Source organism: Schistocerca americana, chromosome 3 (assembly GCF_021461395.2).
Source record: "Schistocerca americana isolate TAMUIC-IGC-003095 chromosome 3, iqSchAmer2.1, whole genome shotgun sequence".
NCBI classification, from domain to species: domain Eukaryota; kingdom Metazoa; phylum Arthropoda; class Insecta; order Orthoptera; family Acrididae; genus Schistocerca; species Schistocerca americana.
In genome coordinates this window covers 576,983,187-577,010,029 of record NC_060121.1, presented here as the reverse complement: position 1 = coordinate 577,010,029, position 26,843 = coordinate 576,983,187, and the positions used below count along the sequence as shown (strand labels likewise).

The following is a 26,843-nucleotide window of genomic DNA, read 5'->3' as shown; positions in this document are numbered from 1 at the left end:
GGCATTTGCGGTGTGGGCGTTTCAAAAGATGGCGGAAGATGACGATTGGTTGAGTAACGTGTTGTGGTCCGACGAAGCTCATTTCACGCTGCGAGGGTCTGTCAACGCCCACAACTGCAGAATTTGGGCTACCAAAAATCCTATAACTGTCGTGGAAACTCCATTGCACGACGATAAAGTTACTTATGGGTTGGATTTACCGCATCTACCGTTATCGGGCCTTTTTCTTCGAGGAAACGCATGATCCTGGTTTTGTGACTGCTACCGTGACGGGTGAGAGGTACGGCGATATGTTAAAGAATCACATCATCCCCAGCCTGGCTGATAAACACCTGCTGGAACGTACGATGTTTATGCAGGATGGCGCTCCACTCTATATTGCTAGACGCGTGAAAGATCTCTTGCGCCCGTCGTTTGGTGATGATCGTGTGCTCAGCCGCCACTTTCGTCATGCCTGGCCTCCCAGATCCCCAGACCTCAGTCCGTGCGATTATTGGCTTTGGGGTTACCTGAAGTCGCAAGTGTATCGTGATCGACCGACATCTCTAGCGATGCTGAAAGACAATATCCGACGCCAATGCCTCACCATAACTCCGGACATGCTTTACAGTGCTGTTCACAACATTATTCCTTGACTACAGCTATTGTTGAGTAATGATGGTGGACATATTGAGCATTTCCTGTAAAGAACATCATCTTTGCTTTGTCTTACTTTTTTATGCTAATTATTGCTATGCTGATCAGATGAAGCGCCATCTGTCGGACATTTTTTGAACTTTTGTATTTTTTTTTTGTTCTAATTAAAACCCCATGTTATTCCAAGCATCTGTGTCAATTTGTACCTCTATATCTACATTATTCCGCGATTTATTGAGTTTTCAAATTTATACAGACTTTTTTGATCACCCTGTACATCTGCAGCTACGTCGATACTCCGCAGTCCGCCTTACTGCGCGTGGCGGACGATACCCCATATCACTACTAGTCATTTTCTTTCCTGTTCCACTTGCAAACAGAACGAGGCAAAACGACTGTCCGTATGCCTTCGTATGAACCCTAATTTCTCGCATCTTATCTTCGCGGTCCTTAGGCGCAGTGTATGTTGTAGGCAATAGAATCCTTCTGCTGTCATCTTCAATTGCGGATCCTCTCAATTTTCTCAGTATTGTTCCTCGAAAATAACGTCACCTTCCCTTCACGGATTCTCATTTGAGTTCTAGAAGCATCCCAGTAAGGCTAGCGTGTTGTTCGAATCTACCAGTAACAAATTTAGCGACCAGCCTCTGAATTGCTTCGATGTCTTCCTTTAATACGACTTGGTGCGGATCGCAAACATTGAAGTAGTACTAAAGAACAGGTCGCTTTAACGTCCTATATGCTCTCTCCTTCACAGAGGATTTACACTTTCCTATAATTCTTCCAATAGAACGAAGTCGGCCATTCGCCCTTCCTACCACAACCCTCACGTCCTCGTTCCATCGCGTATCACATTCCAACGTTACGCCAAAATATTTAGAAGACGCAGAACAGGTGTGGCAAAAGGAACAATCGTTTCAGATGACCTATTGTCAAGTAACAAACATTTATTTTACATCGGGTATCTTTCGCTACGATTCTTCATGTATTAGATGAGAAAATACCCTTTCTGATCTAGCATGTGACAACAACTACTGAATTTATAACCGATATTACCTGCGTGTCTCCTGACTCAGCGGCGAGATGCAGGTAGCTCCATCCATCGTGAAGGGATTTGCGCAGTGCTGCTTCTGCCAGACAGTTCACCACCTGCAACATAGCGATTTAATTAATTTTAGGCAGTACGTATGGGGAGTCGATTATGAGACATTCGATTGAAGGCGTAATCTTTCCCACGAACTGTGTTATTTAACCAATGGCTGACGTGAGGTGAATAAATAAAAGATACTTTATGCTAATTTAGGTTTATTTGCACTCTGCTGTAGAATAAAACTTTACTTTTGCTCTAAATTTTATCTCCAAAGTACTTGTTATTTGTGTATTTGTACTGTAACTTCAGCTACTGAGTGTCAAAGTTAGTCTTACTTCAGGATTTAACTAAGCCTTACATTATTTTCGTACCTATTTCTATATTAGATATATTTTCTGTGCGTGTTGTTATATCATCAATTTATTTTAATATTACAAAGTCATCTTTCCTTCAACTTGTTTGGTACCGTGCTCCATCTACTGTGTAGTCTGCTTAGTGTATTTTAGCCCTCCTTCATTAATACGAACATTTCCCGTCTACAGATCTTCCAGCCCCAGGGCAACCAACCTTTGGTGCCGTAGCAGCTATCTCATTAACCAGTCACACCTTCTCGCAGAGCAACAGGTCTCTTATTCGTGACCTTCCAGCCAGCGCACTAAAGAGTTTCTTCATCAATTCATTACAGACTTTCTCCATTATGTACTATTTGTCGTTGAGGTCTTCATTCTGAAGACTGCTCTGATGCAGCTGTCTATGCTAGTCTGTTCTGGATAAGAGTCTTCATCTCCGAATGAACATAAGTTGTCCCATTAATATTTAAGTTTCTTGTGTTTCTGGTTGCCTTTTGGCTAAGGTCCACGTTTCTCTTCCATTCACCTCTATACTAAGAACGTATATGGTTCAAATGGCTCTGAGCACTAAGGGACTTAACTTCTGAGGTCATCAGTCCCCTAGAACTTAGAACTACTTAAACCTAACTAACCTAAGGACATCACATACATCCATGCCTGAGGCAGGATTCGAACCTGCGACCGCAGCGGTCGCGCGGTTCCAGACTGTAGCGCCTAGAACCGCTCGGCCACTCCGGCCGGCTCATAACGTATACTTCCAGGTATTTGCACTTTCAGCAACTTGTTTCTCGCATTTCCAACATTTTGCAATTTTCGAGCTCTTCTGTTCAGAAGTCATTTTTTGTTTATGGCAGTCTGAGCCGTGCATCGCTCACCGAGCCACAAACTGGTATTTTACACCCTGTTTTAACGTATTTCCATCTCACCACGTTGATTTAAATTACTGGCGTTACTGAGTTGCTGTTTTACCTGACCGTCATCGGCGCTGGTAGCACGTATCAATATATCCCCTCTGCTAGGATCTTCGCTCGGCTGCTATGACTTCCTGGTTGTCATCTGTCGTGGAGTGCGTCGGAACGTGCGAGGAGGAGAGTTCACGGAGGCAGTGTGGGTCGTGAGTTGGGCCCTGCCAGGAAGTGGCAAATCGTTTGGAGCGCAGCCTGGGCCAGGCAGTCGCTGGCTTACAGCAGCAGTGAACGCTGCGTGGACAAAGCCGCCCGACCGTTGCCGCCACGCATCACTTCAGCCGGGCCTGACCTTTGGTAGGTTGTTAGTCTGTCGGTTGGTCCGAAGACATCTCTGTGCGACGTAGTCGACTGGGCTGGTGGCGGTCTCTGCGCAGTGTCGGAGTCTGTCTGGAGCTGTCCGATCGGTACGAGCATCGTCGCTCGCCGTCACAGGGCGGGAAGGTTAAGTGGTTTTGATATTTACGTTGCTGGTTCCTGCGTTGCTGCTGTAGAGGTTTTCCTGTGAGCAACAACGAGTGAAGTGTTCGAGATAGATGCCGTCAGGTATACTTCATTAAATTACTATTTCCATAGTTAAGTTCACCTGCGGAATTTTCTGCCTTGTGGCAGTTAGTGTACTGGTTACCAGCCCTGGCCGCTAACGTAATTTTAGGCAGTGTCTTTTCCTGAGTGTTGTTCCCTTAATTATTCTTTGGCTGTCTTAATGTTTTTGTAATTTATTTTAAAAAGTTTTTTTGGGGCTTTACTGTATTTTATATTTTCAACTGGGCAAGGTCAATCGAGAGTCTTCAGCCCTGGAAACATGTTCTCAGAGTTTCCTTCAAGTCCATACATTACTGCCTTCTGCTCTTGAAAGATTATTGTAATTTCTTCTCAAAGATTTTACAAGTTATTGTGGGCCTTCCGCCGTTGGTGTTGCAAAAGGAAATTTGTAAACCTAATGTATTGTTTTACCGATTGTTGCATATACATATTTCCTTAATTTTCAGAATTCAACTTTGAGCCTTCAACCATCTTATTGCGTTTGTTTATCTCTTTCTGTGCTCCTTGCGCGCTATCAGTCCTTTTAGCATCTTAAAACAATGTGTCATTCTGCCTTCAGTAATCATTATAGTATATTTGGAATTTTGAAGATTTAACCCGGAGGCCTTCAACCGCTCCGCATGCTGATCTCATATATGTATATGATTTATCTTAGTCGTAAATTTAACTGTGTGTTATGTCTTTCCAAATTTGAACTTACTCTAAAACATCTGTTTGGAGACCTTCAGCAGCGAAATTTAATTCTTTCAAAAGTGTATTTGTGAACTAAATGATAATAAATTACAATTGTGAAATGAATCCGACCGCAACTCCCTTGGTCCCTTCCACAATCCTTATTACCTGTTAGCCCTGCATGATTTAGCGGGCCTTTCACTGGTAGTAGAGCGTGGTTTGCGCTCGTACTTACCACCCTACTCGCTGTCGGCTTCACTTTTGTTTCGATTGTGTCTGTGGCGCGGTATTGTTTTAGTTGTTATCGTTTTAGGTTTTAATGCTGAGAAAGGACCACTTTGTTTAGCCAGCCGAAGTGGCCGAGCGGTTCTAGGCGCTTCAGTCTGGAACCGCACGACCGCTACGGTCGCAGCTTCGAATCCTGCCTCGGGCATGGATGTGTGTGATGTCCTTAGGTTAGTTAGGTTTAAGTAGTTCTTAGTTCTAGGGGACTGATGACCTCAGATGTTAAGTCCCATAGTGCTCAGAGCCATTTGAACCATTTTTGAACCACCTTGTTTACGAGTTGACAATAAGACACCAATTGGTTGAGGGCAGTGTTCCAGAATTGGCAACCTGTTTGCACGCTGCCGTTCATGAGGTGGTTGACGTCACGCCGGCGGTGGTGGGTGAGAGAGGAGCGGCAGTTGAATTTTTGTTTGAGGCTATTAAAGGCCTTGAGGACACTATTTGTCTTTATGAGGGAACCCAACCTAGTGACAGTCAGCTGGATAGGGTGCGGGCACAGTTAATGCATTTAACTAATCGGATAGCGGATTTAAGCACGTTAGATTTGGAAGATCATCACAAAAAATTAACCATTGATTTGTGAACTTTGATGAGCGCATTACGGTTTAAGCTTACTTGTTTGGTGTTGGATGGGAGGAAGGTTGAAGATTGGGACTTGCACTGTCAGGGAAATAGTGAGAGCCAGCACGTGGGTGGTACTCTTACGTCCTCTGTCAAGTTAGATGCTGTGTTTGCCAAGTTACCTAATCCTCTGGTCTATTTCTTCCGAGATATTACTGAATTGGTTGTAGAGCGACTTGATCAAGTGGAAAAATTGCGGTTATTGTTTCGCCTAGAACAACACGCGGCCGCCTTTCGTGCTCCGCACCAACTTTGTCGTCAAGGGTTTTCCTTGCTGCAATTAAGGGAGCTCGTAATTAGGCAGAAGTTGACCACCGGGATTCGTAAACAGCTTGAGTGTACAAATAACTTACGGGTCTGCTGCCGGGTGACGTCGTCGGACACCGCCGATATTTCGACAGGAGTACACCCTGCCATTCTCAAGGCACAAATGCAAGGGAGAAAAAATGTGCACGCAAATTTAATACCTCGGTTCATAGAGGAGAAACGAGGAAGATACCACACACAGAACAAGTGTCAACACAACCAAAGATAACCAACATCAGAAATATCGATGGTCACTATTAATCAGCAGGTGAGGTAGCACTAATTTTGTCCCTCTGTTTTTTGAGGAGAGACAGAGCCGGATTCCAAGCAGCATTTAAGCAAAATCCACCATCTCTGTTAATAAGGTTGCTTGATAGTCTGATTTCAACAGCTTCCTTAATAACGCTATCCCAATAGTTTGACGTGCAAGCCAGAATCTCTGTGTTGTTGTATTCCATAGGATGACCGGTGTCAAGGCAATGTTCTGCAATAGCGGATTTGCTCGGCTGTTGTAAGCGTGTGTGACGCTTATGTTCAATACACCGGTCTTGGAATCCGGCTCTGTCTCTCCTCTGCCGTTGATGCCATAACTAACGAGTTTGATCTGGCCCATCTCTTGCCCCATCAGGCTTCTCAGTTACTCGATTTGTTGCACAGCTTTCCTCCTTCGTGATAACCTGGGTGTTACTAACGTTCTTGATTATCATATCCTTCTGTCCGACAATATTCCCGTTAGGCAGTCCCCATACCGCCTGTCACCTCCTAAGCTGAAGATACTCAAGGCAAAGATATCTCAGATGCTCCAACAAGGAGCATTTAAATTGGATCTCCATGGACCGGAATGTGAGAGAGATGATATCCCAATTCCGTATGTGTAATGTAGCCAAACCCAAGGATGCTCTTCAGCAGGGTTTGTTGAGTTCTGAACGAGAGTGCTGTCCTATGCACAAGCTCTATATTGATTATTTACGGCCGTTAGCTCGTACTAAGAAGGGCAATCGATATGTACTAGTTGTTATCGATGCGTTCTTCAGATTTCCTTGGTTCCTCCCGAGTCGTAACATTACCGCTGCTACCACTATTTATCATTTAACTAATGTCTTCAGTGTTTTTGGCCCACCTAAGTAGCTTGTTAGCGATAATGCTCCTGCTTTTCTTTCGGCTCCTTTCAAGGCCTTCTGTTTTCAGAATGGTGTCATGCATATCACGACCACCCCGTATTATTCCCAAGGGTCCTTTGCGGAGAGTGTTGACCAAAATCTTAAGTCCGCGTTGATTTTTTATCATGAGAAAACCCTTTAGTAAATGGGACCCCAGTCTTCCCTGGCTTAGTTTCGCCTTTAATACCGCCAGTCACGAAGCCTTGCGAGCTACGCCAGCCTCCTTGATCCCTACCTATCCGGGTAATTCACTCTTTCGAGCTTCTGGGGAATTCAAGATCTTATTCGAGCCGATATTAATCCTCATGTTAAAAAAAAAATTGGAACCCGGCAAGGTTTAATATACTTAAAGCCCGTAATAAACAAGCTGAGCGTTATAATCGTAATCGAGAAACCTTTAACGGCAGGCCAGGAGATCAAGTTTGTGTCCGCAATTTCCCGGAGAGGCAGTTGCGTGGCGGGAATTTTAATAAATTTACTTCTCGTTTTCTGGGGCGTTGCACAAAATGCGTATTTTAGGAAGGTAAATCTGTTGGTGAAGGAGAACAGTTCAGGTAAGCAGTATCGGGTTCAACTTAGCCAAGTTAAGTTCAGTTGGCTCAGGGGTTGACTCACCCCCTCCCTGAGTTTAGTTTGAAGGGGTGAGATTGAGGCGTGGCTGGCTGGCTCATGCCATGAATTGCATTAAACCTTGGTCGCTATTCTGTGTTTAGTCTCCCGCGGTTATCACGATTATGCAGTTATCCTCTCCATACCGTGGGTGGTAGCAGTGGTGTGCATCGGCATTCGCACCTTGGACTATCATTTGCGTGGCTGGGCTGTGTGCGAGCAGTTGTTCAGTTGGCGTGGAGAAGCGAGGAAATCTCGGCGGCACTTAGTTTGGCCGCGCCCGTTGGCGGCCTCTATACGGTGTCAGAGTGTATGGTGCTGTTCCCATTGCCACGAGGTTCGTGGCTCACCGCAAGGGTTGAGTTTTGACTTAATCTACCAGCAAGTCAAGACGGTTCACGTTGTATCGTCTGGAGTTCGTTGTCGGCCGTTGGGAAATTCCTACGAGCAACAACGTGTGTTTTCAAGTTGGAAAATCTTAGCCACCCTCCGGTGGAGTTTAACTATACTTGGTTATTTGAATTGAAGTGCACCAGCGGAATCTTCTGCCTTGTGGCCGTTAACGTTCCGGTTACCTGCCCTGGCCGTTGACGTAAATTCAGGCAGGGTATTTTCTTCATCGTGTTGTCGCTGTCCAGCACGGTGTGTAGTTTGACAGCTCAATGTATAATTGGTTGGGGGGGGGGGGGGGAGGAATACCTTCTACGTAGGTCCATTGAACTCCCTGTTGTGTGCTGGTCAGGTGAAGCGGAGGTGATATTGTCAGTGGGTCCGTTGACTGTTTGTCGGTTGGTTTGTCGTCGGATCTACAGTGGGTGGGCCGACTGCCTGTCTCACCTAAGCGAGCGATAGTGTTTGAATTATAGCCCGAACCTCGGAACTTCTGAGCGCCGTTGGGTGAAATGCCTTTTCTTGTTCTTGTTGTTTGTACTTGTATGGTTTCCAGCCGATTTTTAGATGAAGGTTGTTTTGCCCTTAAGGCTTCAGATGGTTTGGGCCTTCAGCCTAAATTATGAACTGTTTTACGTAAAGCCTTTGGCATTTTTAAAATTAATGTTTTTGAGTCTTAAGTGTTGGGCCTTCAGCCGGTTTTGAATTTAAGTAGTTTTGCTCTTAAACTGTCAGATTTTTTGGGTCTTCAGCCGATTTTGAATTAAAGTTGTTGTGCTCTTAATCTGTCAGATTCTTTGGGCCCTCAGCCTAATTAAGGAACTGTTTTAAGATAAGGCCTTACCTTTTATGTTTCTGATTTTGGTTGAGTTTTAAGTTATTGGCTTTCAGACGTTTTTAAATTAAAATGGTCTTGCCCTTAAAGCATGAGTTTGTACGGCGCAATCAACCGCTAATTAAGTTCCAAAACTAAAAACAAACACAGTTCTTGTAATGTTTGATCAAATAAAAGGTTGTATGTTCGAGTGTAACTGACAGCCGCTTATTGTGGCCCCTTTCTACAACTTAAACTACCTGTGCTGTCGGTTTAGCAAGGGCATCTCAGGTGAGAATGACATCATTTTAAACATCTGCACGTTAAAGGTGTGGGCAAACTACTTGTCTTCACGTCTGGAGGATGCATGGAACGGCTCTTTTGTAACCGGAAACAGAAGTCGTGAAATATACTACATGACAACTGATAGCAATTATGCGAAACTATTTTTCCGGAAGCTCCTTAATTCTGCAAGGCGTTTACTTTTTCCCTTGCTGTGGAGTTCGGCATTCGAAAGACAAATAGAAATTTTGTGTAAGTGTTTACAACGACGACCCACATCGCTTGTAGTAATGGACAGGAAAAGTCCACTTTATTTGGGTTAAAGTTAGCGTTTTAGATGTGTATGCAACGTGTTGCTCATGGAAATCGTAGTTTTTATGAGAAACAATTACCCCGATGCCACGTTCAGGCGCGTTAGTGGCTATCAGAAGGCGTATTAACGTGTCACAGGTCGACAGTTGCTCCGTGGGCGATGGATATTGCTTTAACTTTTGAAAACCAAATGGACAATGCAGAGAGCGTATTTTGCGCCTACCTTACGTAAATTATTAACATGTCTGGCGACCGGTATGAGTTTTCGTATAGTAAAAGTTCTAGCCGGTAGATGACGCTAGGCTGTTTTTCAGTTTAACAGACACTTGAAGCTAGACACTTTGCTAAATTAGTTGCAGCCCTTGACGGCTCAATTTGTGGCCCGAACATACCACTTGCTCTTGAATGAACTCAAACTTTTGTAGATTGGACTTTAGTGAAATTTGTTGTAGCGTCTGCAATATTTAGATGTATTTGTGTAAGATATTTGTGTTTTGTAGCGTTACTCACTAATGTACCGTTTCTATAGGATTCAGATTACTTTGGAGCAGCTGCTCCAGGAAACGTCTGAGGGGACCTACCCTTGTACTTATGACTTAGCTGATTGCATAAAAGTACGCTGTTTAGTAACGTCGGTTGTGTAGTCACCTGGAAGCGGAGCATCAGATGTTTGTTGCATGAGTACTAGTCCTTTTATGGCTTAAATGGTGCAATTGGTGATGGTGGATTTTGTTCTGTCGTGATGAGGTGCAGAGGCGTAAACCTCTGCTTTTTATTAATTTGCAGATACTGCCTTTGATGTTGTTCTTGTTGTGCTGTTTTTACATTTGAAGTTATAGCTGTTGCTGCGACAGTTTTATCATTTCTGGATCCATTATCAATCGACTTACTCTGTCGAAACATACACGCACTTTTCGACTCCTTGTCACCATTATTACGTCCTCTAATGTGAAGGAATGAGTCTTTATCGGACAGTGAAGATGGATACAAAATTATCGATTGACAGTTCACAAAACCAGTACGTGCTGAGTCGTCGTACATGTACACATACACAAAATGGAATAATCCAGACCATCTGTGGTCAAGCAAGTCCATAAGCACCAATATACAGGGTGGTCCATTGATAGTGACCGGGCCAAATATCTCACGAAATAAGCATCAAACGAAAAAACTACAAAAAACGAAACTTTGTCCAGCTTGAAGGGGGAAACCAGATGACGCTATGGCTGGCCCGCTAGATGGCGCTGCCATAGGTCAAACGGATATCATTTGCGTTTTTTTTAAAACTAACCCCCATTTTTATTACATATTCGCATAGTACGTAAAGAAATATGAATGTTGTAGTTGCACCACTTGTTTCGTTTTGTAATAGATGGCGCTGTAATAGTCACAAACGTTTAAGTTCGTGGTATCACGAAACACTCCGCCAGTGCGGACGTATTTGCTTCGTGATACATTACCCGTGTTAAAATTGACCGTTTAACAATTGCAGAAAAGGTCGATATCGTGTTGATGTATGGCTATTGTGATCAATACGCCCAACGGGCGTGTGCTATGTATGCTGCTCGGTATCCTGGACGACATCATCCAAGTGTCCGGACCGTTCGCCGGATAGTTACGTTATTTAAGGAAACAGGAAGCGTTCAGCCACATGTGAAACGTCAACCACAGCCTGCAACAAATGATGATGCCCAAGTAGGTGTTTTAGCTGCTGTCGCGGCTAATCCGCATATCTGTAGCAGACAAACTGCGCGAGAATCGGGAATCTCAAAAACGTCGGTGTTGAGAATGCTACATCAACATCGATTGCACCCGTACCTTATTTCTATGCACCAGGAATTGCATGGCGATGACTCTAAACGTCGTGTACTGTTCTGCCACTGGGCACAAGAGAAATTACGGGATGATAGCAGGTTTTTTGCACGCGTTCTATTTAGCGACGAAGCGTCATTCACCAACAGTGGCAACGTAAACCGACATAATATGCACAATTGGGCAACGAAAAATCCACGATGGCTGCGGCAAGTGGAACATCAGTGACCTTGGCGGGTTAATGTATGGTACGGCATTATGTGAGGAAGGATAATTGACCCCCATTTTATCGATGGCAATCTAAATGGTGCAATGTATGCTGATTTCCTACGTAATTTTCTACCGATGTTGCTACAAGATGTTTCACTGCATGACAGAATGGCGATGTACTTCCAACAGGATGGATGTCCGGCACATAGTTCACGTGCGGTTGAAGCGGTATTGAATAGCATATTTCATGACAGGTGGATTGGTCGTCGAAGCACCATACCATGGCCCGCACGTTCACCGGATCTGACGTCCCCGGATTTCTTTCTCTGGGGAAAGTTGAAGGATATTTACTATTGTGATCCACCGACAACGCCTGACGACATGCGTCAGCGGATTGTCAATGCCTGTGCGAACAATACGAAAGGCGAACTACTCGCTGTTGAGAGCAATGTCGTTACACGTACTGCCAAAGGCATTGAGGTTGACGGGCATCATTTTGATCGTGGTATTTACAGGTAATCACGCTGTAACAGCATGCGTTCTCAGAAATGATAAGTTCACAAAGGTACGTGTATCACATTGGAACAACCGGAATAAAATGTTCAAACGTACCTACGTTCTGTATTTTAATTTAAAAAACCTACCTGTTACCAACTGTTCGTCTAAAATTGTGAGCCATATGTTTGTGACTATTGCGGCGCCATCTATCACAAAGCGATAAAAGTGGTTCAACTAAAACATTCATATTTCTTAACGTATTACACGAATATGTAATAAAAATGGGGGTTCCTATATAAAGAAACGCAGTTGATATCCGATTGACCTGTGGCAGTGCCATCTAGCGGGACAATCATAGCACCATCTGGTTTGCCCCTTCAAGCTAGACAAGTTTCGTTCGTTGTGGCTTTCTCGTTTGACTTTTATTTCGTGAGATATTTGTCCCGGTCACGATTAATGGACCAACTAGTATTTACAATCCAAAGATTTCTTCAGGTGACATCCAACAAGTTTCCCAGCCATGTATGCAGACTATCAACAACATAGACACTAGAGCAAAGCATGAGACAAAGTGAGTTCAAGCTGGTACGGAAGAAGTTTTATTTGCTGCATGGCATCAGCGGCCAGGCACATGCGATATCTCGGGGCACCGCTTACCGGCCGCAAGTGGACTTCGATAGCGTAAATAACAGTCCATGGACTTCGTATCCTGAGGACACAATAAAGCAGGTAACATCCCAATTTAATGCTTAAGATCGCTTCTATATACTCGAAGCGTTTCGGAACGCCACGGGTTGATGTGCTAAGTTAAATTCGGGCCCGCGGGACGTACATGGCCCGACAGTGTGCTAACATGAGCTGAGACGAAACGAGCGAAATGAGAAAAATGAGACAAAAGAGGTAAATAAGCCAAATGAGTTAAATTAGGGAGAATTAAATTAAATTAGTCCTTTCAATACCCCTATCCTGGAGGAGTCACGTAAGTAATCCTCTCGTCTATCGTGTCCGATTCTGAAGCAACTGCCGAACAGCAGAAAATTGCATTTTTATACCTTTATATTAATGTGGTACGGGTGATTCTACTTTATAAAGATATGAAACACGAAAGTAGATCGAGTGGTTGCGGATTAGTTAGGGGGCCCCACATCACCTCTTTTTATCAGAAATCTGCCAGGAGATCCTTCACTCAAAAATAATTTTGGTCGTGTTCTAGTGTGCCCAAGAGAGACAAGAGTTTTCAAGTGAGCTCTCTGCCATTTTACTTAATGCATTAAATACGTGAAAGTGGTTTGAGAGCACTGCAGCTACCTATAAAAGGGTTCTGTTATTTTTTAGTTGCATATTGGTACTGGCTGGAAAAATTTTTATCGTTTCGATTGCGCAGAAATTAGCATATTAATTTCTATGAATGTTCAATGAAACACTTAATTGAAATTTTAATACAGGTGATCTCTTCTCCATACAAATGTTAATCACTCCTTACAACTTGGAACAGCCGTTCACGCTTCGTTCTATATGTTTCTCAAAAAAATTCAGGCTTTAACAGACTCTTGCTACTGGACAATGCATGTGTGATGTGATGGCTACAAGTCTTCCCTGAGAGATGGAATGCGGTCATGTGCTTTCCGAAATGTCGCGCACTCACATTGTTTTGATTTGGGAAGAATCGGAAACGATTTATTTTACCGACTTTAAAGAATTTGCATCTGATGAATAAATACTCGTGATCCATGAACAAAGCCGAAGTTGTCGTGAGCGAAGCATGGGATAAGCACCAAAACGTAAGCCGGAAATTCAAAGTATAAGGCGAGGTCGACATCCGGTAACAGCTAAGCGAAACAAGTGTTTACTTAAGCAGCGTACTAGGCAAGACTAACCGCTACAGCTGGTTGACCCCTTAACCATCAATGGGTCAGACCATTTGTCTCAGCAACCGTGCCCCTGGTGGTCCATAGCTGAGTTTAACTGTAGTGCCTCGGAACGACTATCGGTAAACGTCCGGGCAACAATATTGCAGATCTCCCCCAGAAACCAGCATATAGGGAAAAAAACAGATGGTGCGATTGAAATGGGGGCAGAAGGCGGGAGAGGTATGTTCCGCCGCCAGCAGACAAGAACCACTAGCTCGAGGTCAACAGCAGCAGGAGACCCTGTCGACAGCTGTGGGGCACAATAGGCAGCAGTGCGTCTGCAGCTTGAGACAGATGTGCTACCATCATGGTGGGAAACAGTTGGGGTACAGGGAGCATCTACATCTCCAAAAGTTCTAAAACTGTGATACGTCACCCACCCACAAGCGAGTGGGGCTGCAGGGGCAAAAGTCATACCATTGCGCAGCAGGCGTGAGAGAGGAGGCGTGAGAGATTGTTAAGGGACCTGGCAGGAGGTGATCCAGTTGTCCGTTCTGTGGGATGGAAGAGGAGGCAAGGACATGGTGGCCTATTATGTCTGCAGTAGCAGCCAGAGCTGGTTGCGGTGGTGGAGCAGCAAGTAGCCCAGACCTTGATGTAGAATAGCTGTGCCCAAGACGACCACGCTGCACAGCACACAGAAGATCTAATAGGATGTGATGCATGTGCCTGTTTGGCGAAAAAAACCTCATTGACCGGGATGGATCGATAAGATACAGGGAAGTTGTGGAAGGCATGCTCAATTGATTATACTTCCAAGGACTTCTGTATCTGAGTCTTGAAGATGTGGACCATGCGTTCAGTAAACACCTTGGAGGTGGGGTGGAAAAGTGCGTTGATCAGAGGGTCGATGCTGTTTTGGCGACATAAAATCTTGAATTGAATTGGCTTTAGTTGGGGCCCATTGTTGCATACCAGGGTGCGAGGTGCTCACTCATTGGCGAAAATCCTCTGAATAGCACGGATGGTGGGTAGGATGATGAGCACCAAGCCCAGGGCAACTGGAAAAGGCATCCACAACAAACAACCTCATAGCTCCCTGAAATGGCCCAGAGAAATCGATGTGAACCTTCTCCTATTGGAGGTCAGCCTGGAACACGGCAAAAAACGTTACACTGGGGTTTACTGATTTAGAGAGGAGACATGACAGAAGCAGCACATGTTTTCAATGTAGACATCGATACTGGGACAGTAGACGTGTCGCCTGGCCAATGCATTCATGTGCATCATCCTCCAATGGAACACATGAAGAAGCTGGGAAGATACATTGCGAAAACAGGTGCAAAACGACTCTCCAGTAGTCAGAATACTCTGTGGCTGAAGTCAAGATGAGCTGAGAGGTACTGAGCCAGTAAAGAAGCGCGAAAAAGTTTCGAGAAACCGTTTAGACCTCTTGGGGTACATGCTCTGGCCATTTTGTATGGACTAACGACAAATATTTCACAAGACGTGGTTGTGCTACATCTCCATGGCGGCCTTGCATTCCGTCAGTAGGAATTCGTCCAAGATGGTTTGCTGTTGTTGATCCAGTGCAAACAGACAGCTTCATGGCAATAGAACTACATATTTGAACCATGAGGGAGATGGAACGGAGTATCTATGTTGGCATGTTTGGTAATGGAGCAAAAACGGGCATCGTAATGACATCTACATAAAAACCATGCCCAGTGCTGCAGACGCTGTACCATCTTATCTGGGAGCGTACACTGACGTCCAGTTAATCAAATCAAGGGTTTGTGGTCAGTCAACAGGTGACTTTTGCTGCCACACAAATATATATATGAAACTTTTTGATACCAAAGGGTACTAGGAAAGCTTTGCAATTAAGTTTCATTTATTTAATTTTGTCAAAGTAATTTCCACTACATTGAATATACCTTTACATACCAAACCACTTCTCCCAAGTTTCTGAAGGGAGTAAGGCTCACTCATTGTCCCAAGCCCTCAGGAGGTCCTCATCACTTGAAAACTGCACTACTTTCAGCTTCATTTTCACATGAAATAACAGCATAAAGTCAGAAGGAGCAAAGACTGGATTGTAAGGATGGTGCTCAAGAAGTTTCAGTCCTGTACCCCACCAATATTTGGTGCATGTTTTGGCACGGTGAGCTGGAGCGTTGTCGTGATGGAGGAATCAAATGTCCACTCTTGACTTCAGTCGCAGGTTCTTCAAAGATTGGATGACTTTGGCAGGCACTGCTCAGTGTACCACTTAACTGTGACTGTTTTATGTGTGTCCAAATCAATATGCTCCACAATTCCACTCTATTTGAAGAAAAAACTATCAGTTTCTTCTTTACTGATCGGGATTTTATGACAGCTACGGGTGTGTCGTCATCTTCAAAGACACAAACTTTCGGCAAGTCAAAATAGTACAGCCTAGACTCGTCACCGGTCACGATGGTGTTCACATACTGCTATTGTCCCTTACAACAATTCTTTAACATTTCCTGGCACCAAGTCACACGTCATGTCATCTGATCTCCCATCAGTCTGTGTGGCACCCAGAGACAACAAAATTTCTTTACTTGGAAATTATCATGCAGAATCGAATGAATAGCTGACGCATTTAGCACTAAGGTATCCCCTATCTGCTAATAGGTTACTCGCCTGTCTTTGTCTAGCATTTTCCTCACAGCATCAACGTTTTCCTCCGTAACTGATGATCGTGGCCTTCCCGTACTCTAAGCACTCTCCCCAGTGAAATGCCCTCTTGAGAATTCTCTGAATGTAGTGTTACGGGGTGGACACTGTTAAACTGTATTCAGAGAATTCTAAATCGAATGCAAGAGTCATTCCTTCAAAGCACTGGTCTGTGTTTAGAACACTCGCGAAGCCTTACCGCAAAACTGCCCTAATCTAATGCCATCACAAGCTCTTCAACCTAAACCTGCTACTGAACGACTGTGCCACAAATTTGGCTCGGAGGCTAAAATTCAAGTATGAAGTATTCTGAGAACACAGCAACAATCAGCCTCCTACGACTTATTGTTGCATTGAAGTGCAAAACTATCCTAATACCCTAACGTGGCCCAGTTACTTGACTCTGGGACCCAGTGACAATTCGCCGTCCGCGGAAATAGCCCTGCGACAGTAGTACAGTAAGTTGTGCGGGGCCCCTTGTAGCAGAGTCGATCGAGTTGTCAATATGCGTCCTTGATTATTAAACAGCATTTTTCTGACTGTGTAATCCATTTTGCTGAAAATGCTGAAAACAGGACTCGTGTTTATTGCAAGGTTCTGCATGAGTCACCCCCGTAACGGTAATTTCATCCAACTTACACAGTGTGGAACATCCTGAATCAATTGCCGTAAGAACTTTTGGAAAATGGCTGGTGCATTCGTAATCCGAAATACTAAACCATTGTACCTCATTAAGACGAAAGGTATATTTCAAACCAACAACTGATGGGAAGACTCATCAAGCGGCAGTTGGAGGTACACGTCCTTTAAATCAATCTTCCAGCCAGCTTGAAAGCAGCTCCTTGGGACGAGGCAGTGGATATGGATCAATATTAGATTGTGAGTTAACAATGGAGTTACAATCACCACAGATACCAAGTGGATCATGACTATGACACGAGTCGCCCATTTACTGATGGAAAATGTGGAGATTACGCCTTGGCCCTGAAGCCACATAATTTCGTCATGAACCACAAAGGTAAGTAGGCGATCTCAACAAAATGTTAGCACCACAGAAGTCCTCGGGGAAATATGACCAGAAAAGTCACGGGCAGACCTAAGAGTTTGTTCCAAAAGCTCCTTATTAGACGTTCACTGTGCGTCAGGAGCAGAAAAAGGCCCTGAAGCAGGCACGGAATTAACATGGTCCTCCAGGTGAACCAAAAACTAGTAAATGCATCTAAGACGAATATGTTTGTAGCAGTAAGTGCACATCTAACAAGATTAATGTATATTCGATGTTTTTTTATTTACCGACAGTGACAGTTCGCCGAGCTGAGGAATAGTCCTGCGACAGGAGGACAGTACGTAGTACAGGGCCATTTGCAGCAAGAGTCCAATCGAGTTGGCAATATGTCTCGTTGTTTATTAAGGACACGGTGGAGCAGATGTGTAGCAGAGATTCACTGACAGGCCGAGTAGTGTTAAGACTGAAATGAGCACCCGTGAGGGTAGAGCAACTGCTGATCCCGAAGCAGTGATGGAGTGGACGGCTACGTTGTCCACTTGTCGCAGTAGAGTACGCGAATGGCGGACCCCATGTTGGCACATGACAGCCAAATGATCACCCTTACCACAAGCCCAGCCTCCACAGCAACAGCGAAAATCAATTTGTGCTACGTCCGCTGCCCCATTCAGGACAAGACTAGCATCTGTGAAGTGCGTTACTGACTATGCGACAGCGAGGAGTGAGGGCGTTTCTGACCTGTCCGGTTAGCGTTACAATAAAGGTACACGATGCTGATGTGGGGGGGTGGGGTGGTGGCGGACAGAATGAGCGTGAACTTCGGAGGCAGAGTATTGTGAGGAAGATTCATCAGACTGCAGCTTACGATAGTGACAAACAAGCTGAAAAACGTGGAAGTCATTAATTGTAAAAACGTGCTGAGACTGAGTTGTGTCGTAGGGGCCCCTAATTGCTAGAGGGCCCGCGGAACAGACACGCATGATAGGTTGCTAACTCCCTTTCAGCAGCGCGGAGAGAAACATCGCCAGCGGACCAACAGTAACAGACTTTCCAAATAAACACGGAACTACATTGCCAGACAACATGTGACAGTGTTCCACCAATCGGAACACATACGACTGCTGTAGCACTCCGCCGACCTGGCGTTATAAGCACCGTCAGACCAGCAGTGTTTACCAACCGCTGGGAACAACTCCAGCCAGTACTTACGCCGGGACTAGCCTTGTATTCACTCGCCATGGTCTTGTAGTAGCACGTTGTATTTTGTAGAGTAGTTTTGGTCAGTATTTTCTTCGATTGTCTTGTTTTCTTCAGTGTTTTGGAGTTTCCTCTGTTTGTTCTACGTTTAAAACCAAGTGTATGCCAAGAAGGCGTTTTTTTCCTTAATGGCAATAACGTGTGTTTAAACTGACTGTTAGCTCTTTCCTGCCGATCACAGGACACCACAAGTTGCAGCCTAGAAGTATTTAACAGGCATAAAAAATTCAGCAAGAGTAGGTTCGGATTGGGCCAAAGCTTTATCTCTGATCTTCCTGTTAGGGGAAGTCGCACAATCACATAATAAATCAATGATTTCTCATATAAAACTTACAGCTGTGGCACCCAAAACTATACCTGCGTGCGAGACCCTGCAGGTCGATCGCCCAAGCGGCGTACGGTTCTCCATGCTGGTTAATTGAAGCCTAGGGACAGTGTGTGTCAGCAGACCGTAGTAGTCGGTTAACAGAACAGAGATCACAAAAGTTCACTAGCTCTCAAGAGTGGCTGCAGTTTATTAATGTAAACAGCTACAAAATGACATGAGTAAATCGCGTTTCCACTCACAGCACGCATCGTACGCAGGACAATGCAAGTCAAACTTAACAGGTAGGCGCCCCAGCTCTCCAAGCGTCGTCGAAAGAAACGAACGTCGGTGGCGGCGCCGCTGCGACATCGGTCTGCCGTGGTTGTTGCTGTTGCTGCTGAGACACAAGCTGCAGAAGAGCGGAATTTCTTTCCTGCTGAGCCGCAAACTATTGCTGTTGTAGCTCCTGCTGTGTCTGCTGACTGCTGAGCCACTAACTGTTGCTGTTGAAGTGACAGCTGTTGCTCTCACTATTCCATAACTTTCGGGTCCTTAACACAGAAAACGAAGGTGAACACAACGTAGAAAAACCCAAGAGGGTAAGAACTCCGCGCCACTCATGATCAGTGAACGAAGCCAAGGTTGTGTCGACAACGAACACTGGATAAGCTCCAAAAATGTGAGCCAGGAAGTCAGTGTCGTAGGCAGGCTCAACACCCGAATAACAGTCAGTTGTAACCAGTACTTACTCTTGAAGTGTGCTAGACATGACTGAGCCGCGGCGTCAAGCTTGACCGGTGGCTGTCAGTGGGTCAAACCATCTGACTCGGCAGCCGCGCCCCTAGTGGTGCCTACCTGAACCTAACTGTTGTAACACGGTGACAGTACAGCAAACTCCCGCCGGTGGAAATGAAGTCTTATCGCGGAAACTTTCAGTTATATCTCGTTCTGCTGATGTAGCTAAATCCTGCGGCTGACAAAATGTTAACAGTGGTAACAAACATGTCACGTTGAACGCAAATATCCTCAAAGATATGTTTAAATTACACACAATTCTTGTGTGGCTAGATGGACAGGAGAGGAAATGCATGTAATGATGCAGACACAGGACACTAATGGATAAGTAGTCACTCAAATAAATTAAATCCAAGGTAGTTTACCTGTTAAGAAACTGATTTATTAAGGGCACTCTGGCTCATTTCTGGTACGAGAATGTCAATCACTCGACCTAGCTATCGTCGAAAACTTTCAGACGTTCACCTAACGTTACAGTACGTGTGTATGTCCTATCTCAAATTGAACTCTAGAAACATAATCTGTGGAGTATATATCAGTACTCTATTGTTAGTGTCTGTCCCTCACCTTTTCGTGTTTTGCCATGCAAGCTAGAGCGAGAGCAGTATGTCCGTGACAGTCCTCGAGTCGCATTTCGGCCCCAAGTTCAAGCAGCAGCTTCACGGCCTCTTCGTGGCCATTCTTGGCAGCGAGATGGAGAGGCGTGCAGCCTTCGACATCCGCTGTAAAGATGTCCCCGCCGGTTGACGCCAGCACTCTCAGCATCTGAAACACAATGAATGTCATCGTAAACATGACACGAGAAGCGATTAATCGTCTAACGCAATATCACTTCACTTTTCTTTACCAGAATCGATTGGTAAACACGAAACTGAGCTATAGGAAAAACACGTCACGGTGTTCATCCCTTCCCATCCAGTTCGACAATGTGGTGCTCATGTTATTGGGTTGAATGTATCTAAAAATTTTATAGAACCATACACCATCAAGGCATTAAGATCATTGGATGTACAATCTCCTCTGGCTAAGATTTTACCATTCAATGATAAATAATAGTGACAGTGACTGATAATGCAGTACTGAAAATAAATTACCGAAAAAACGTCGACGTCTCGATTTGAAAAACTAATCATTCCACTTGGTGAAAATCACCAATATTAAATAACTGATCCTCACAGTGCTTGCTACCAAACATTTACACGCTGATTCATTCAGTGCACATAGTTGTGATTTTAGCGTCCCAAAGAAGAGAATCCATACTGATTTGACATGGACTGACCCACTACACAGGGAGTAAAGGCTGTAAAATTTCAAGGCAACAGGCCACAAAATATAGTCCCCTCCCCCCAAACCCACAGCTAACAGGACAGCTCCAACAGCAAAGGACGAGACAGGTGAAATCGATGCTACAGGGCTCAATAAGTATTTCCTACATTATATCAGAAGCAAAACATCTGAGTCCTTTGTGAAAAATAAAATACCCTCAACTTCTAAAGATGAAGAGAAAGGTTAAACACTTATAATTCATATTTGAAGAGTCACTTGGTTACCACTTTAGTAAACTCTGTCTGTAATATTGGATCCACTATGCCTTCCATATCGACTTCCATTCCTTCCCCAATCACGTCTTTAGACAAGTACTCCCCTTCTGACAGGCGTTCACAGAACTCCTTCCACCTATCTGCTCTCTCTTTGCGCTTGACAGTGGAATTTACATTCACTCTTAATTTCGGCATCCTTGCTTTTAATTTAGCTGGATGTTTTGATTTTTTTGTACGCTGAACCTGCCCTTCCCGCCACCATTTCTTTTTCAATTTCATCAGATTTTTCCTGCAGCTACTTTCCTTCTCTGCAATTTCTATTTATTTTATCCTTAAGTGATTTACATTTCTGTACTCCTGAATTTCAATTATCATTTTTGTATTTCCTTTGTTCGTCCCTCAATTTATTATGTTACCAAATATTTCTATGCAGTTACCTTCTTTGTGCCCATACTTGGCTTTCCAACCTCTCTGGTTGCCGATTTTAGAGATGTCTATTACTCTTTGACTGAACTGCTCACTGTGCTATTCATCACCGCAATACCTAAGGCCGAAGAGAGCTACAAACACATATCATCAATTCTCAGCAGTTCAGTATCCTAGTTCCATATACATTGATTCTTCTGGACAAGTCTCTTAAATTTCAGCCTACACTTCATCTTTAGTAATTTCTGATCTGAGACTACCTACTCCTGGATATGCCTTATAATTTAATATCTCATTTCTGAATCTGTCTCACCATGATGTAATTCAGCTGGAATCTTCCAATATCACAAGGCATTCTCTAAGTAACATGTTTGAACAAAGTATTCGCTATTACCAGCTGGAGTTTACTGCAGAATTCTACTAATATCTCTTCTCCCTCATTCCCACTACCAAGCCCGTATTCTCCCATAACTTGTTTTTGTATTTCTTCCCCTCCTACCGTTCGAATACCCCATGATTATTAGATTGTCACCTACCTTTAGATACTGATCTACTCGTTCAATACCTCTGTCTTCTTTCTCAAGGTCGTATCTCCGTCAGTAGCTGGGAATGTGGTGACCTGACCCAATGCCCTTCCATACCACCTCTGATGTTCAATTACTGAAGAACGCACGGTGGTCGGTCCACTATTGCTTGGTCTTCTAGGCCTGGTCGAACGATTCCTTTCCTTTTACCTCTTCATGTAACATGCTTCTGACATCGTCCGATATACCCAAATTATCGCTGATGGAATTGGTTTCCTTTAATTTACATCTATGGTCACAAACTGTTTGATAACAGATTACCGGTTTTGGTCTTTAATGACCATCATTAGATCTGTTTCATAAAATCAAAGTCCTAATGTACTGCAGCCATAGAGGCATCGTCAAATGTTAAATGCCACTATGGCTGCAGTACATTAGGACTTTGTTTTTATGAAACAGATCTGATGATGGCCATTACAGACCGAAACCGGTAATCTGTTACCAAACAGTTTGTGACCATAGATGTAAAGTAAACTTATTACATATACGAGTCACTGTTTTTTCGCGACGATGTCGCAACTTGTGAAGCTGATGGAATTGGTTTGCTGTCAGTTCTAATGGAAACAACCCTATGACAGAACTTTGCAGTAACTCGCTCGCAGTACTACTTTCCTGTTCATAACGTATCCTACTCGTGTTACGCCATTTTCCTGCTTCTGTTGATATTACCCAACATTCGGATAACCAGATATCTTTGTCTTCTTTAAATTTCACTTCACTGTCAATGACAATATCCAAACTGAAATTTTGCATTTGACTTTTCAGGCTTTTTAGCTTGCTTACCACATACAGACATCTGACATTCCATGCTCAAACTCTTAGTATGTTTCTCTTCATTTTAGTTATTCAAATTTTATCTCATTATTGCTTCGACACTTTTAGTTTCCTCATAGACGTCCAAATGGGTAACTAATCTACAATCTTTTGTCAATGGAGAGATCATCATGATAATTTTTCGATTACAAATCACATGTCCAATGGATACACGTTATGTGTCACTACTGCAGTGGTTTCCATTTCCTCCTGAATCCTTAGGCCATTGATTGTTGCTGATTCTTCCACCTTTTAGGGGCACTTTCCGGAAGGTAAGTGGTTGCCCTCAAACTCTGTCCACTCTACTGCCCTCTGTGACAACGTGGCCATTGGTAGAAGGAGGATGACCACTAAGCTGGGAATCTCTAGCTACCATTACGGCGAATTTTATTCAGAATTTGATAGTGACTGAGTTAGAATGCAGGGCTAAGGAAGATTTAATTGCGTTTCCAAGACCCTATCCCAAGGTCACAGGTCTTATTTGAGTATTTAACACTGTCTAACGAAGTAATGATATACGTTCTAAAATTACATTTACATGCTCATTAAAATATTTTGGGCTATCACGCCGTGGTCAAATGAGTTCATTGAAGGAACCGAACGTTTTGTCCCCAGTCTGACGAGGTCATGCAGCTTGTATGACTGATTTTTCACACTATGTTTCGCTACTGATTGAAGTAAAATATTTTTATCTGGGTGCTCCCGCCCGGAGGCATAATGCTTCATGCTTTAAAAACTCGTGCACCTTTGCCTGTTTCTGTACTCTGCTATTGCTATTAACCCATGCTAAAAGTCTGGTACTCATCTTCTTCTGCACAGGAATCTACATATTTCACACCTTCCTCCTTCAGATTAGAATTACTGTCGTGTTTAGTAATGTCTGCCCTCTCTATGCAAAGCTTACTATAGTACAAGCTCGTTGCAGCCAGGACCTGAATCTTATAAAACTGTCTTCGATTTCGATTTCGTGGCTGCAAAGCACGTTCCGCAGCAGCTGGTGTCCCCTTCAAAAGTTACTCACATTTTCTTCTGTTTGATTTTCGACCTTTGTTTTCGTAGTAAATAGCCCCACAGCTCTACAGCTGCATGGGGTCCTATAAATTCTCGCTTTTTCCAGAGATTTCCGACCATCCTTGGCCGACTTAAGGTTGTAGTGGCTACAACATAGTGAGATAACAGGATACTGTTTAGCACTTCTTATACTGACACCAATATTACCATCACAGACGGTACGAGTAATCCAATGGCAGAAAATCCAAAGCAGAGTCCAGCTAAAGGTGCGGCAAGTTTGTGCGCAGAGTAGTAGTAACGGAGCAACAGACGAAGCTAATTGTAGCCTGGCCAGCGGCCCAATCAACTCGCCGCAGGTTGTATAGGCGCCGATCGTGCTTTGTGTGTATAGGCGCACGCAACCCGTGTAGCAGACTGACGACAGGGGAGCTGGTGCTGTTCCATGGATTCGTGGGCGAGCCTCGATGACGTAGCACGCTGTGGCGAAGCAGGAACAGTGCTGCGCTGTCCGTGCGGCTTCCTCCGCGGGAGAAACCGCTGCTGGAGACTGAGAGGCCTACGCAGTAACATGCAGGCGGTAACGCTAACGTCAGTTGGGTTTGTATGCTATGGCGATATTTCGATTTGTCAAGCGCTTTCATATGCGCATAGCGTCTCTACTAAACGGTTGAGAAATGTTGTATTTCGCGAATGGCTGTGCATCACTATGAACTCTATGTGGCTGTGTCAATACTCTTTTCATTCCAACGAACATATACCCTTTCTCCGGAAGGACATTAATGAAATACCCCAAAAGTAGGCCGCGGTGGCCGAGCGGTTTTAGGGGCTTCACTCCGGATCCACGCGGCTGCTACGGTCGCAGGTACGAATAATGCCTCGAGTATGGGTGTGTGTGATGTCCTTAGGTTAGTTAGGTATACGTAGTTCTAAGTCTAGGGGACTGATGACCTCAGATGTTAAGTCCTACAGTGCTTAGAGCCATTTGAACCAGACAAATATCCCAAAGTACAGTTCACAGATGTTTCCGACTACATCGGCTAACATTTTTATGACAACGCATTGTTGCCGTAGATAGGATTTGAATCCTGGTGTTGGTAACAGCCCCTGTGGATTGTATTCCTGACATTGATTAGGGTACGGTACAAAACGCTAAAACAGAATTTCAGGTTAAAGTTCTGCACGATTATTTCATAGCATCAAATGACCGAAAATCAATAGTTTTTACAATAAAATGTTCGAGAATCGTTAATGAAAAAGTTAATTACACATTATGTAACTCTTTTTCCTTTGTTGATATAATACACAAAGTGTGCAAGTCACGTTAAATACATCAGGTGACTGAAAAATATTCCAAAAGTCTGTTTTTAGGTAAGCTGAAATTTACGAATCTTGCTAATTCATTACTGGTTTAATTAAAATACAGATATTTCTCCTAACATTACTATGGGAATGTAATAATGCAATCACGAGATAAAATTATACGTTTTTCTGAAATTTGTGAAATTATGTTAATTCACAACACCAAGTTTTCTAAGTAGTTATAACTTCCTGTTAACTGTAGGTAAATGATGTTGATTCGGTATATAAGCGAATCATACCGTCTAATTTCCTGACAGAAATTAAGCAAAACAATACTTCCTAACCTCTGTCCATTAACTAAATAAACACTGTTTTTTGCCTTGTTTGACAAATATTATTCTTAATGTTTCTGCACAACCTAGGTTTCGTGTCATAAGCCCATTTTCAGGTACATTACTGATTCCCAAAGATGATAATACACAGACAATCATGATGATAAGGCAAAGATAGTCATCTCAACTTTTGAAAATATCGATCTATGGCTTAATGCAAAATTACTTCAGTTACCTTTTTTGAACAAATTACATACGAAATTACGCAGTTCAGCAATTACACTAACATGGATGGACTAAAGGTATGCATCAGCCAAGAACATTTTATCTACCGATGGACTGAGTCCTAAAGTTTTGTTTCTATCCTGGAATTGAGATTTGTCTAAAAGAGGTGAATAATTGAATTGGGTTCGCTCGTTTAATAATAGGTGTGGGGATATCTGTCTTTTAATTTATAAAATTTCTAATTGGTTTAGTTCAGCCCCCTTTTCCTCTGAGTGTTCGGTTGTATATCTATTATTTGTGGTTATTGTTCAGGCAATGTTCCGCAAAGGCTGAATCAGGCTTCTTCAGTCTCCAGCTTCTATGATGTTTTTGAAGCCTGGTGCAGATTGACCTCCCCGTCTGCCCAATGTAACAAGATTGACACTCATGCCATGTGATTTTATAAATCCAGTTTTTTGTGGTGGCTGGTTGTTCGTCTTTTGCATCGAACAAGGAGCTACATATTGTCCGAAGGACATAGAAAAATACAGAGAAACCTTTTCCCTTCAAAAAGTTACTTATCCTATTTGATGTTTTCCCTATAAAATTTAATCTGCACAATTTTCTTTCCAGTTTGTCTGTGTTTTTCATTGGGGACACTAGGGACCTGTTGTGCTTCTTCATCTTTTTATTTAGAATTTTATCAGTGATGTTGGGGTCAAATTCGTTATTTGTGGCTGTTGTTTTCATAGTATTAAGTTCCTGGTCAAAGTCTTCTAGGGACATAGGGATGGAAAGGAGACGGTGGATCATGTGGTGGAATGGGGCATGTCTGTAGGCTGCAGGATGTTGGCAGGAAGCCGGGTTGAATGTGGCAGTGAAGGAGTGTTTTCGATAAATTTTAAATTTGTGCTTGTATTGTAGTGTATTGTACTGTAATGAACTGGAGACCTAGAAACTACGGAGAAGCTTCGTCCTCGACATAGCCTCAGTGATACACAACCTCATAACAGGCTACAGCAGTCCACTCACCCCACCGCCGCCCCACACCGAACCCAGGGTTATTGTGTGGTATGACCCCAGTGGATCCTCCTGCGAACGTCTCACACCAGACGAGTGTAACCCCAATGTTAGCGCGGTAGAGTAATAATGGT

General features: G+C 43.7%; 1 protein-coding gene across 1 annotated transcript in view; it reads right to left on the bottom strand.

The window, feature by feature from the left end:
• The window catches only part of LOC124606237 (ankyrin repeat and death domain-containing protein 1A-like), a 95,155-nt gene that overhangs the window by 36,115 nt on the left and 32,197 nt on the right, over positions 1–26,843 (bottom strand). The window contains exons 3-4 of the mRNA XM_047138212.1: positions 20,047–20,244; positions 1,693–1,785 (exon numbers count right to left, since the gene is read on the bottom strand). Of these exons, the coding sequence (XP_046994168.1) occupies positions 1,693–1,785; positions 20,047–20,244 (291 nt within the window). The remainder of the gene's footprint in view (positions 1–1,692; positions 1,786–20,046; positions 20,245–26,843) is intronic.